Below are 14,770 nucleotides of genomic sequence, written 5' to 3'. Positions count from 1 at the left end.
ACAGACTGAGGTGGCAGCAGAGAGCACTGTGGTCAGACTGGAAAGAACTACACAACTTCCTCTGGAGCATACAGCAGCTGATAAGTACTAAAAGGCATGAGATTTTAAAATAGAGGTCATTTACGATTCTGTTTAACTTTCTGGCTTTAATTCATTTAACAAATTTTATTTTCAAATTAACATCTGCATCGGAGCTCTGTGTGGGGAGCTAATTCATAGGGGGAGATTTATCAAAACCTGTACAAAGGAAGAGTTGCTGAGTTGCCCATAGCAACCAATCAGATCGCTTCTTTCATTTTTACCAAGGCCTCTGCAAAATGAAACAAGCAAGCTGATTGGTTGCTATGGGCAACTGGGCAACTTTCCCTCTGGACAGGTTTTCACAAATCTCCCCCATTGAATCTATTTAAATAACAAAATAGTAGTATTTTTTTAAAATTTATTTTCTTTTGGCTCAAGCCCTCCTAAATAAACGGACACAAGACGGATATACAATTGACCCCATTAAACAGAATTTGTCATCTGCACTAACCTATTGGTACAGGCAGGTCCGGACTGGAACCAGAAATAGGCCTGGGCATTTTAGATTAGGCACATCATTTTTCTGATGGGGGTCCAACTGCTGAGACTCTCAAGATGACCTCAAATTATGGCCCATGAGCACCATAGTGAGTCCTGTGAAGAGGTTCAGACTTTTCATCACAGGGGCTGTAAGGATCACCATGACAACACAATGAATCGGCACTAGATTAATGTCACCCTTCTCTCCCACAGGGTATAGCAAGAGAGGCAAACAAGTACTTGCAAAAAAAAACTGGTTGGAGAACAATGGTAGTGGGTAGAGATGAGCGAACTTACAGTAAACTCGATTCGTCACGAACTTCTCGGCTCGGCACTTATCCTGCGTAAATTAGTTCAGCCTTCAGGTGCTCCGGTGGGCTGGAAAAGGTGGATACAGTCCTAGGAAAGAGTCTCCTAGGACTGTATCCACCTTTTCCAGCCCACCTGAGCACCTGAAAGCTGAACTAATTTCTGCAGGATAAGTCATCAACTGCCGAGCCGAGAAGTTCGTGACGAATTGAATTTACTGTAAGTTCGCTCATCTCTAGTAGTGGGAACTTAAAGGAGTACTCTGCCCTCAGCCATCTTATCCCCTAGCCATCTTATCCCCTAACCCCCCCGGCCATAGACTTGTATTGAGCGGGGCATGGCCGTGACGTCACGAGCCTCCGGCGCTTCAGCTGACGCTATAAACCAGTGGTCCTCAACCTGCGGACCTCCAGATGTTGCAAAACTACAACTCCCAGCATGCCCGGACAGCCGTTGGCTGTCCGGGCATGCTGGGAGTTGTAGTTTTGCAACATCTGGAGGTCCGCAGGTTGAAGACCACTGCTCTAAACGAACGCCGGGTGCAGCATGGAGATCACGGGGGTCCCCAGCGGAGGGACCCCCGCGATCAGACATCTTATCTCACCTATCCTTCGGATAGGGGCCAGAGTAGCCCTTTACCTGACAGAAATATACAGATGAGTTCTGAAGGACATTATTGCCTTGTAATGGGATCTACTGGGTTTTTGTGGGGAATTCCATTATGTTACAAGAACATTATAGATGTTGCGATATTCATGTAAAAAATACCAGCAAGCTTGAAAGTTCATAATACAAGTGTAAACAAGGCCTCATAAGAGCCAATACTAGAGATTAGTAAAATTCTCTTCATTCATTCTGGGTCAGATTCGTTACAATCAGACGTCCACTTTCATTTAGGTTTAAATAATTAATTTAAATAATATTAATTCAAAATTTAAAGTTCCTTAAAGGAGTAGTCCAGTGTTGAACAAGTGGTGAACAGTGGTGAACAACTTATCCCCTATCCTAAGGATAGGGGATAAGTTGCAGATCGCGGGGGTCCGACCGCTGGGGCCACCCCGCGATCTCCTGTTCGGGGCCCCGGCAGACCGCGCGAAGGGGGCGTGTCGACCCCCGCACGAAGCGGCGGCCGACACGCCCCCTCAATACAACTCTATGACAGAGCCGAAGCGATGCCTTCGGCAATCTCCGGCTCTGCCATAGCGATGTATTGAGGGGGCGTGTCGGCCGCCGCTTCGTGCGGGGGTCGACACCCGACATCTGGCCGGAGAGCCTGGCCCCCGTACAGAGAGATCGCAGGGGGCCCCAGCGGTCGGACCCCCTGCGATCTCAAACTTATCCCCTATCCTTAGGATAGGGGATAAGTTTTTCACCGCTGGACTACCCCTTTAATTACTCTCTAAATGTGTGTATGATCCTGAGGTCTCTTAGGCTTCACGGTTCCCAGCAACAGCAGAACAGTATGGAATATGATGGATGAAGCAGGAGATGGGCAGCTGTATAGTAGTAGTGTCTGCCATTTTGGGAAATTTATTTGAAACATTTCAAAGGCACCAAATATTTGGAAAATTCTGAACAAACAAAAATTGTACCGAATCCTTTTACTCATCTCTAATCATAATTTTTTTTATATTCTAACTTTTTTTTTTTTTTTATCTAGAAGGAGCAGAAAACTCAAAATGCCATTGAATGCTGGGTAAGGCTAGGACTCCACTGAGATTTTTGTGGCATAAAAACGCCAGAAAAAATGCCAGAAAAACTGCCACAGTTTTTCCCTGCGTTTTTTCTGGCGTTTTTACCTTTGTGTGGAATTAGCCGTTTTAGGCCCCTTTGGCGTTTTTTTTTTTACAAAATAGTTGGGTACCAAAAAAAAAGGATGCAGTAGGGATGCAAAAATGTATTTAACGAAATGTTTTTTTTTATAACAAAATTTTTAGAAATTTTTTTTATAACGTGTGTGTGTGTTTAACTTTTTTTTTTTATTTTTTTTTATGTAGTACTACTACTCCCAGCGTGGAACACACTGTTCCATGCTGGGAGTAGTAGTACCTGTACTATAGACTAGTGTTGCTCGCGAATATTCGCAATTCGAATTTTATTCGCGAATATCGCATATTTGTGAATTCGCGAATATTCGCGAATATAGCGATATATATTCGTAATTACGAATATTCTTTTTTTTTTTTTTTTTTCACAGTACACATCACAGTGATCATCCCTCTCTGCTTCCAGCTTATGTGGTGTAAGAAGGCTCTAATACTACTGTGTGAGACCGGTGTGCGAATTTTCGCATGTGCGAAATTTGCATATGCTAATTTTCGCATATGCGAAGTTTTGTGCATGCTATTTTTGTATACGCGAATTTTCGCATACGTTAATTTCCGCACACGTGAATATTCGTATATGCGAACATAAAACGAGAATATTACGAATATGCGAATATTCGCGAATATTCGCGAATATGACGAATATTCGCCCATATATTCGCGAATATTCGCGAATTCGAATATGGCCTATGCCGCTCAACACTACTATAGACATATCGCCCTGGGTGTCAGTCTGACACCCGATGCGATCGTCCATTATATAGCAGAGAAGCGGAGCGGCTCTATACAGCGCTCCCATCTCTGCTCTATTCACATAACTGGCCGTTCATATTTTCCGCCCAGAGCTGTGATTGGCCGGAGTGTTGCAGCCAATCACAGCTCTGAGGAAAAGATGAATGAATGAGTGGCCGGCCCAGAGTATAGTGCAGAGCAGGTATGTGAGCGATGTATACAGCTCCATCTCTGCTATAGGCAGGACGATCACAGCGGGTGTCAGTGGTGACACCCGCTGTGATGTATCCTTAACTACAAGTACTACTACTCCCAACATGGAGCACACTCTGCTCCATGCTGGGAGCTGTAGTACCTGCATTAATAGACAGATCGCAGCAAGTGTAATTTCTGACACCTGCTGCGATCTGTCTATTAATGCATAGGGGATAAGATGTTTACAGCGGAGTACCCCTTTAAAACTGACATGTTCTCTTTATCCTGTGGGTTTCTTTAACAAAATCAGTATATTTACAACTTCCTTATTCTGACCCCTATAAATGTCTTATTTTCCTGTATACGAGGCTGTATGAGGACTCATTTTTTTTGCTCTGTGATCTGTAGTTTTTATCAGTACCACTTTTGTGTATATGTGATTTGATGACTTTTAATTCCATTTTTCTGGGATGTGATGTGACCTAAAAATCTGTATTTGTTTTTTTACATTAACACCGTTCACCATATGGGACCATTAACATTATATTTTAATAGTTTGCACCATTCTGCACACGGAGAGACCAAATATGTTTATTTTTATTTTTTGCAATGTTTAATATGTAAAATGGGACAAGTACCGTAGGTGATACCATCTATTTTTATTGGGAAAGGGACATTTTTATGTCCCCACATGGTACTGTTTCTAGCACACTATTCATTGCTATTACTGTTCAGAGCTATGCATTGGCATATAACTGATCAGTGATATTAGTAATCTACTTCTAGGGTCTGCCAGAAGGGAAACCATACAGTGGATAGCAGCAGAGCAGCATGGAGCAGGTAAGCAGAGCTCCGACCACCAACTTGACTCTTTGGACCCCCGCAAACGTCTTATAAAACCCCTTAATGTTTTAGATAAAAAATCAACACATTTGTTAGTCAATTTGTAAACAAAAGCTTTTAACAAACTGAACAGTTTTTACTTTTTGAAATTACAAAAATTGCAAAAACAGGTTTTGGTTACATGATTTTAGTGTAAAAATATTTCTTGTAAAATGTAAACAAACATATGATTTTCTTTTCCACACATATACATTTGTGCATGTACAATGTAGTGTGTGGTAAGGCTATGACGCAAGCCGCTACTCACAGTCAATGACCGATCACACCAATATTAGTCGGTAACCTCTTGAAGGCCCCTTGACTCTTTCTGACAGGAACAAAGCTTTCTAATTGTCACCCCTGCAATGTGACTGCAGGGAGCTGATCATTTTCCATGTCTGACAATTGGCGATCTGCTCATAGAGTCTACCTCAGGCAGACTCACCAAGCAGAGCTGCGGTGTAACTAAGCAATGTAATGGAGCAATGCAACAGCATAGCAATTGTTTTTTATAAGCAATCTATTGATTGCTTATTAAAGTTCCCTAGATGGAGTTAAAAAGTGTAAAAAATAAAAAAGGTTTTAAAAATATAAATAAAGCCCAACTTATAGTGTACCTGCAGGGCTCCATGCACTGAGGACAAGCAGGGCTCTATACACTGAGGACAAGCAGGGCTCTATACACTGAGGACAAGCAGGGCTCTATACACTGAGGACAAGCAGGGCTCTGTACACTGAGGACAAGCAGGGCTCTGTACACTGAGGACAAGCAGGGCTCTGTACACTGAGGACAAGCAGGGCTCTATACACTGAGGACAAGCAGGGCTCTATACACTGAGGACAAGCAGGGCTCTATACACTGAGGACAAACAGGGCTCTGTGCACTGAGGACAAGCGGGGCTCTGTACACTGAGGACAAGCAGGGATCTGTACTCTGAGGACAAGCAGGGCTCTGAACACTGAGGACAAGCAGGGCTCTGTACACTGAGGACAAGCAGGGCTCTGTGCACTGAGGACAAGAAGGGCTCTGTACACTAAAGACAAGCAGGGCTCTGTACACTGAGGACAAGCAGGGCTCTGTACACTGAGGACAAGCAGGGCTCTGTACACTGAGGACAAGCAGGGCTCTGTACACTGAGGACAAGCAGGGCTCTGTACACTGAGGACAAGCAGGGCTCTGAACACTGAGGACAAGCAGGGCTCTGTACACAGGACAAGCAGGGCTCTGTGCACTGAGGACAAGCAGGGCTCTGTACACTAAGGACAAGCAGGGCTCTGTACACTGAGAACAAGCAGGGCTCTGTACACTGAGGACAAGCAGGGCTCTGTACACTGAGGACAAGCAGGGCTCTGTACTCTGAGGACAAACAGGGCTTTGTACACCTGAGGACAAGCAGGGCTCTGTACACTGAGGACAAGCAGGGCTCTGTACACTGAGGACAAACAGGGCTTTGTACACCTGAGGACAAGCAGGGCTCTGTACACTGAGGACAAGCAGGGCTCTGTACACTGAGGACAAGCAGGGCTCTGTACACTGAGGACAAGCAGGGCTCTGTACACTGAGGACAAGCAGGGCTTTGTACACTGAGGACAAGCAGGGCTCTGTGCACTGAGGACAAGAAGGGCTCTGTACACTAAGGACAAGCAGGGCTCTGTACACTGAGGACAAGCAGGGCTCTGTACACTGAGGACAAGCAGGGCTCTGTACACTGAGGACAAGCAGGGCTCTGTACACTGAGGACAAGCAGGGCTCTGTACACTGAGGACAAGCAGGGCTCTGAACACTGAGGACAAACAGGGCTCTGTACACAGGACAAGCAGGGCTCTGTGCACTGAGGACAAGCAGGGCTCTGTACACTAAGGACAAGCAGGGCTCTGTACACTGAGAACAAGCAGGGCTCTGTACACTGAGGACAAGCAGGGCTCTGTACACTGAGGACAAGCAGGGCTCTGTACTCTGAGGACAAACAGGGCTTTGTACACCTGAGGACAAGCAGGGCTCTGTACACTGAGGACAAGCAGGGCTCTGTACACTGAGGACAAACAGGGCTTTGTACACCTGAGGACAAGCAGGGCTCTGTACACTGAGGACAAGCAGGGCTCTGTACACTGAGGACAAGCAGGGCTCTGTACACTGAGGACAAGCAGGGCTCTGTACACTGAGGACAAGCAGGGCTTTGTACACCTGAGGACAAGCAGGGCTCTATACACTGATGAGAAGCAGGGTTCTGTACACTGAGGACAAGCAGAGGACAGAGGACATGGGGAAATAGAGCAAAAAAGTATAAAAAAAAGAGTTTGCACCAGATTTTTTTCTACAATGGCGTAAAAAGCTTTGTGGAACTTTGTTACTCTGCGGTTGCGCAAAGAATAGTAAATTCCACCCATAGTGTCCAAGTCATTTCATTTGCTGCTGCATGTAAGCTCTATCGTGTTGTCCAGCTCCAGCAGATGTCACCAGCCTGACTCTGCTGACTGGAAAGATTTATGAATCAGCTGCAGCGGCATAAGTGACTGTGAGGCTGTGTGCACTCACCATGCCACCTCTCCTAAGCTGCTGTGTATTAAGCGTCATGTCCAGTAGGACAGCGCCTGGCAGCACCTGAGTTGGCAGCCGTGCCTCAGTGCCTCAATTTAGAGCTGCCAAAACAAAGAAGATCCCAGCCAGCGAGCGCCGGGACTGCTTCTGCATGCCATAGTAATTAAATAATCGCTGTGCAATGGGGCTTCGTCCAGAAGCCATTCAGACTTCACAAGAGCACTTGGGTGGAGAGTCAATTACTGCTTGCCTACCAGAAAAAACAGGCTGAGAGTTGTTGTTTTTTTTCTTGTTTTTTTTTAATCAGACATGACATGTTGTATGTCATACAAAGTAATCAACATTTCAGGCCTAAGGTAGAGGAAATAAAGAAAAGTAGAGAACGGTGAATATTTTATAGGATTTTTTTTCTAGTTTAGAATATATTAGAAAAAAAGACATTGCATATGTAGATTTTAGTAAGGCTTATGACACTGTCCCATATAGAAGACTTATCTGCTGTCTTTGAGCTTGGACTCCAATATTGTTGAGTGGATTAGGCAGTGGCTGAGTAACAGACAACAGAGGGTTGTAGTCAATGGAGAATATTCAGAGCAATGTCTTGTAACCAGTGGGGACCTCAGGGATCTGTACTGGGACAAATATTGTTTAATATCTGCATTAGTGATATTGCAAAAGGTCTCGATGGTTCGGTATTGGTCTTTTTGCTGATGACACAAAGATATGTAACAGGGTTGATGTTCCTGGAGGGATCCGCCAAATGGAAAAGGATTTAGGAAAACTAGAAGAATGGTCAGAACTCTGGCAACTGAAATTTAATGTGGATAAGTGCAAGATAATGCACCTGGGGCGTAAAAACCCTCAGGCAGAATATAGAATATTTGACACATTCCTGATCTCAGGTAGGAAGACAATGTAATAGAGCAGCAGGAAACGCTAGCAGAATGCTTGGATGTATAGGGAGAGGTATAAGCAGTAGAAAGAGAGAAGTGCTCATGCCGCTGTACAAAACACTGGTGAGACCTCACCTGGAGTATTGTGCGCAGTACTGGAGGCCGTATCTCCAGAAGCATAAAGATCCTCTAGAGAGAGTTCAGAGAAGATACTAAACTAATACATGGATTGTAGAATAAAACTTACCAGGAAAGGTTAAAGGACCTTAAAGGGGTATTCCAGGAAAAAACATTTTTTTTATATCAACTGGCTCCAGAAAGTTAAACAGATTTGTGAATTTCTTCTATAAAAAAATCTTAATCCTTCCAATCATTATAAGCTACTGAAGTTGAGTTGTTCTTATCTGTCTGGAAACAGTGCTCTCTGCTGACATCTCTGCTTGTCTCAGGAACTGCAAAGAGCAGAATAGGTTTGCTATGGGAATTTGCTTCTACTCTGGACAGTTCCTGAGACACGTGTTATCAGAGATCACTTAGACAGAAAAAAACAACTCAACTTCAGCAGCTCATAAGTACTGAAAGGATTAAGATTTTTTAATAGAAGTAATTTACAAATATGTTTAACTTTTTGGAGCCAGTTGATATATAAAGAAAAGTTTTTTCCTGGATAACCCCTTTAACATGTATAGCTTGGAAGAAAGAAGAGACAGAGGGATATGCTAGAGACTTTTAAATACATAAAGGGAATCAACACAGTAAAGGAGGAGAAGATATTTAAAAAAAGAAAAACAACCACAAGAGGACATGGTTATAAATTAGAGGGACAAATGTTTAAAAGTAATATGAGGAAGTATTACTTACTGAGAGAGTAGTGGATGCATGGAATAGCCTTCCTGTAGAAGTGGTAGCTGCAAATACAGTGAAGGAGTTTAAACATGCATGGGATAAGCATAAGGCTATCCTTCATATAAGATAGGGCCAGGGACTATTGATAGGATTCAGATTATTGGGCAGACTAGATGGTCCAAATGGTTCACATTATAGATATGTACAAACTGCTCAAAAAAAATAAAGGGAACACTAAGATAACACATCCTAGATCTGAATGAATGAACTAATCGTATAAAATACTTTCGTCTTTACATAGTTGAATGTGCTGACAACAAAATCACACAAAAATTATCAATGGAAATCAAATTTATACCATAGAAAACAAGCTGAGATACAGTAACACACCACACACCAAGTATCAGTAGACAAATAATCTTTATTGCACAGATATGCACATACATTAATAAATGTAACAAAGAAGCAGGAAAATAATCGGCAACTCACCGCAGCCAGCTGAGTAAATCTTCTATTATTTCATACTCACAAATGTATTATAGGGGAAGAGGGTAGTGGGGGGACACAGGATGGCGACCAAGCTCCGTTTCGCACGATGATCGTGCTTCCTCCGGCCAGGCCGGAGGAAGCACGATCATCGTGCGAAACGGAGCTTGGTCGCCATCCTGTGTCCCCCCCACTACCCTCTTCCCATGTAATACATTTGTGAGTATGAAATAAAAGAAGATTTACTCAGCTGGCTGCGGTGAGTTGCCGATTATTTTCCTGCTTCTTTGTTACGTTTCCATGCACTATTGCCAATCAGAGCACCACCTCCAGCATTCCTAGTCCAAGTCTGCCATTTCATCACTGTTCTATACCTAAATGGGGAAGTAGTGCCGTGCTGGCTATCTACGAACTGTGTCTATCTACATTAATAAATGACAAACACAAAGGGTGTTACTAAAATCAATTATTAAAAGCTGGCCCACCAGACCCTCCGCCATCAGACATTTTGTCCCCTATCTGTGGATAGGAGATAAGTGTCTAAACAGTTCGGTCCCCTGGACTACCCCTTTAATGTACTATACAACTGCGTGCCCACATAATGGGAGATTTATCAAAACCTGTGCAGGGGAAGAGTGGTGCAGTTGCCCATAGCAACCAATCAGATTTTTGATTTAAAAAAAGGAAAAGTGAAAGAAGCGATCTGATTGGTTGCTATGGCCAACTGCACTATTCTTCCTCTGCACAGGTTTTGATAAATCTCCCCCACAGTAATTTGGTCAGTATTTTGATCAGTATTGCTAGCCGTAACCAGGAATGGAATCTATAACTATAATGGACAGATTTGCACCTTTTTCTGTGTTTTGGACCTGTGTTGCCCACCTCGAGGAAGATAGGTGGAGTAGTCCAAGTTTTCTGAGGGTAGTAGAGCCTCTGGGCAAGCGTAGGACAGTGTCACATGTATTCACCTGGTGAATCCCCCTGTAAACCAGTGAAAATGGGTCCAAATTTGGTAGAGTGCAGTGTTTTCCAAAAAGTGTGTCTCCAGCTGTTGCAAAACTACACCTCCCAGCCTTCGGCTGTCCGGACATGCTGGGAGTTGTAGTTTTGCAACAGCTGGACACACTGTTTGGGAAAAAAAACACTGGTATAGTGTCTGGGGACGTACACAGAAGGTTACGTTCAGTAATAAAGGATCCAGACACTTTGGTAACTTGCAAAAGAAATGAAACTCTATCTGGAGTCGCTGTGCCAAATCCAAGTATATAAAGTCTCTTTTGGCACTCAGTTGCAGTGTTACAGTTTTTAAGTGGATGTATGGAAAGTTGGTCACTGTTCCCTTTAAAAATGTTGTGATAGCAGATATACCGACTAAACGTCTCTGATGTGCTACTTACACTTTAGTTGCTAGTGGTGATGTAAAACACATATACAGTTGCAGATTTATATACAGTTCAATAAGCTCATACTGCACTTTGGGGGGCCTACTCAGGTTGGCTTAGTGTGGCGCATATAGGTGAAGACCTTACAGTTGGGCAGTACAATACCCTATGTGCAATGTATAGGCGAAAGAAACTTCTCAGGATGTGTTTAGCTACATTAGCAACTCTGAATGGAAGCCCACAAAGAGATTAGTGTTTGCATAAGGGCCCTTGCTCAGCCAGTTCTCACTTCTGACCAGTAGATTCTACCTCTTGGAGCTGGAAACAGGATTCTTGAAACAAAAAAAATGCCCTCAGAGTGTGAACTGGGGACGGACGACCTTGGGTGAAACCTCCAAAACTCCACACAGTGTCATGATCATCGTGCTCGTGACCCAAATCTGTCTGTTAGAACTGGAACAGTTGTGGGTTCTCTGGTGTAGAAAAGTCTTGATTTTCTTTCTTGCATCATCTAAAACAGGTTACTGACTAGGCCTGAACTTTACTGACTGGACGTAAGATGCCAAACTTTGACTAAACTATTCTACCCAGCAGGAGCAGAGTTAGTAGAGATGTGCACACTTCTCTGACCTGAACCAGACTCACTGAGTAACTGGTTTTGGGTCCAGCCCTCTGGAAAAAGGGGTTAGGACTTTTGGATACCTCCCTTAGCCTTTACATAAACTTCTATAATAAAATCAGAGAAAGTCATGTGACCAATGACCCACTCATCCTGTAAAAATGTGATGCAACTATTAATCCTTACACATCCATTAGATTGTATGCTGAAATGGGAATGTGTTATACAATACAACAGTTAGACATGGTAACTCACAATACTTCAAACACAGAATTAGGCATTTAATAATTGGTGGGGGGGGGGGGGCTTGTTTGTCAGAAAAAATGCAAACATATATGCACATGTGGTGTTTTTCTTGTGTGCTGATGCTGGACCGGAAGAGGTGAGAATGGCTCAGTTAGATGCTTTATATTTTGAAGGGGAGCTTTAACTTGTAACTTTCCTTACTATACACCCTGATTGACCTCAGATTGAAAGTTCCCTTTAATAGCTCCCTAATACAAATTCAATAAATGAAGAATAATGATTTTGTCACTGTCCAAAAACTTCTGGATCCTACTGTATGTACAATGTTCCACAGAATGTGCTCATGGTCAAGTGAAGATCACCTTAGGGTATGGTCCCACGTCGGCACGCGGCCCCACCTCCAAAACTCACTACACACATAGGGCTGCTGCTGGAAAGCCCTGTGTGTATGGTGAGCGAATACGCAGCTTATTTCCCGCTGCTGCAGATTTTGTGCAGCGGGAAATACGCTGCGTATGCGGTACGTGGGACCGCACCCTAAAGAGGTTGTCCCAGCTCGCCCCTTATGGCTTTCTCAGCTCCTCTGGCTTGTTTGCAGCTACAGAGACAGGCAGAAAAGCTGAAAGCAGCCAAAGATGGATAGTCAGTTTACATAACCCTGGGAGTTACCTAAACAGTGTGGCTTGCGGGGCTACGCCATTTGCGTAACTCCCAACTTACGCAAATTGAATTACTTCTCTATTTCGGCTGCTTCCAGTTTTCCCCACCACCTCTGACTACTGCAAACAGGCCAAAGGTGCGGAGAAAGCCAGAAGGAAAGAGCTGAAACAACTTCATTAAAACGTACCTGTCAGATCCCACAAAAAAAATATATATATTTTACTCAGTACCTAATCCTGACCATATATATCTTATTTTTATGCCTCTAACACCTATATTTATTATAAAAATCCCTATTTTCATTAGCTATGGGCACCCCTAGTGGTGGGATATTCAGGAGCCATTTTCTTTATTAAATATTCATGATGTGTTTGTTCCATGATGCGCTCTATAGATGTGTTTCTTGATGTGTTCCATGATGTACTCCATAGATGTGTTCCATTGATGTGTTCCATGATGTGCTCCATAGATGTGTTCCATCGATGTGTTCCATGATGTGCTCCATAGATGTGTTCCATGATGTGCACCATAGATGTGCTTCATAGATGTGTTCCATCGATGTTTTCCATGATGTGCTCCATTGAGCTCCATGATGTACTCCAAGGATATGTTTCATGATGTGCTCCAGAATTTGCTGCATGATGTGCTTGTTAGATGTGTTCTATGATGTGCTCCATAGACATGCTCCATAGATGTGCTCCATATTTGTTCTTCATGAAGAGTTCCATGATGTGCTTCATAGATGTGTTCCATAATGTGCTCCTTAACATGATCACACCAGGTCTCAGGAGTAAAACCATATGCAAAGTAGGACTTCTCCAGAAGGAAGAGAGCTTGCCTTTTGGTGCTACCTAGGTGACACTCGAGGGAAAGCTCTCTTTTTTCTGGTGGGCAGATACTGAGACCCTTAAAGGGGTACCCTGCCCTAGACATCTTATCCCTTATCCAAAGGATAGGGTATAAAATGTCTGATCACAGGGGTCCTGCAGATGGGACCCCCGCGATCTATGTGCAGCACCCGGCGTTCGTTTAGAACGCCGGGTGCGGCGACAGGGGTTGTGATGTCACGGCCACGCCCCCCTCATGACATCACACCATGTTCCCTCAATGCAAGGGAGGGGGCATGACGGCAGTCACGCCCCCTCCCATAGACTTGCATTGAGGGGGCGTGGCCGTGACATGTTACGACCGCCGCTGTCCGCACCCATCCCCTGGGGCAGCAGAGTACCCCTTTAATAAGTCTCAATGCAGTCCCATTCATATGAATGCCAGAGGGAAACTGGGTTGGATCACCAGATATATATGACGGCATCCAAACCTATCAGGAGCAATGATATTGCTATGGTCAGCTTTATTTATTAGAGATATCTTGATTTAAATGCCATGTATATGCTTTATGGGAAAGTGTATTCATTTTGATAAACACCATTGCAATAGATAAAATTGCCCCAGGTAATATAATGAGCACACTGAGAGCCCGCAAGGTGCTGCCGAGACTGTTTATTACCCATATTGCGCAAGACATATCTTGGCCTCGCCATCGTCTCTTGCCTCACCAGAAGAAATCATTGTTCCTTTTTTTATTATTAGAAATAAAATCAACATTTTTACAAGCGCAGTGGTCTTGCCCAATGGCTATTATTCTCATTGCTGTGTTTTATTACATCCTGTTTGAAGTGTGGCTGGCACATACCACACCCTCATTTCACTAATGGGGAAAGCACACTTCTGCACAAAGCAGCTGACGCTGACTTCTTTAACCTGCTCTTGGCCAGACGTCCACATTGAGTCTTACAGCAGATGCCATTCCAGGCGCAGGGAATCAGCAGCATGCTACTAGAGGCTGTACACGTTGTGCAAATGTTATATATTTGTTACTTTGAAAGTAATAGGGGGTATGATGTCTACTGTGTTACACTGCGCCCATCATCTGCCGAGGGATGTGACTTTGTGTGATATCATCACAAGTCAGGCGTCTCCATTGATTTATTTTTTAATCTCCGTGCCAAATGTTAGGGTGTGAATAGGTTTTTTAGGCACCCTTGGGCAAGGTTCCTGTGACGTAAGATACTGTGCCCTTGAAGGGTGGGATTTTCAGGAAACGTAGTTGTTCAATAACAAAAGAGTTGGCAGCCTGGCTTGTAGGGACAGCAGAGACGCTCATTTAATTTGGGTGGCACGTAGAGCATGGTGAACAGACAGGCTGATACTTCTCGAGCTTGGCTCTGTATAAAAAACAGCGGGCCAATTGTAAAAATATATCTCGTATGAGTAATCTTTATCAGTGCATGTTCATTGAAGAGAAGATATGGGTGCATGAATTTGGATATTTGTCTATATTAAACATGCTCTTCTATGGGGATTGTCTTCTTAAAAAAATGGGCACTATGCAAAATATAGGGAAAAGTCTCCAAAAGACCACCCCTTATCCAGATCAGATTTAAAGGGGTACTCTGCCCCTAGACATCTTATCCCATATCCAAAGAAAGAATTCATGAAAAAATTATGTGTTGTAGTAGTGGCAGCAAGTGTGATGGTGGACTGGTGGTAGTTGTAGCCTGCAGACAGCAGAAAGTGGTGGACTGGTGGTGTAG

At 43.7% G+C, this 14,770-nt stretch overlaps 1 protein-coding gene across 10 annotated transcripts in view; it reads left to right on the top strand.

Moving 5' to 3' along the window:
- C1QTNF12 (C1q and TNF related 12) overlaps nt 1-14,770 on the top strand; it is a 126,402-nt gene that overhangs the window by 58,506 nt on the left and 53,126 nt on the right. Inside the window, exons 1-3 of one of the 10 annotated variants that reach the window (XM_056543077.1) lie at nt 437-668; nt 2,531-2,566; nt 4,410-4,463. The exons of 2 other annotated variants lie outside the window; for them this stretch is intronic. In XM_056543077.1, coding sequence (XP_056399052.1) covers nt 4,455-4,463 — 9 coding nt within the window. In that variant the 5' untranslated portion in view covers nt 437-668; nt 2,531-2,566; nt 4,410-4,454. 7 more of the 10 variants (XM_056543079.1, XM_056543082.1, XM_056543078.1 and 4 more) reach the window with 7 other exon arrangements.

This window comes from Hyla sarda, chromosome 10, assembly GCF_029499605.1.
Source record: "Hyla sarda isolate aHylSar1 chromosome 10, aHylSar1.hap1, whole genome shotgun sequence".
Lineage (NCBI taxonomy): Eukaryota > Metazoa > Chordata > Amphibia > Anura > Hylidae > Hyla > Hyla sarda.
The sequence above is the reverse complement of the archived record's forward strand: the minus strand, read 5'-3'. Positions and strand labels throughout refer to the sequence as shown.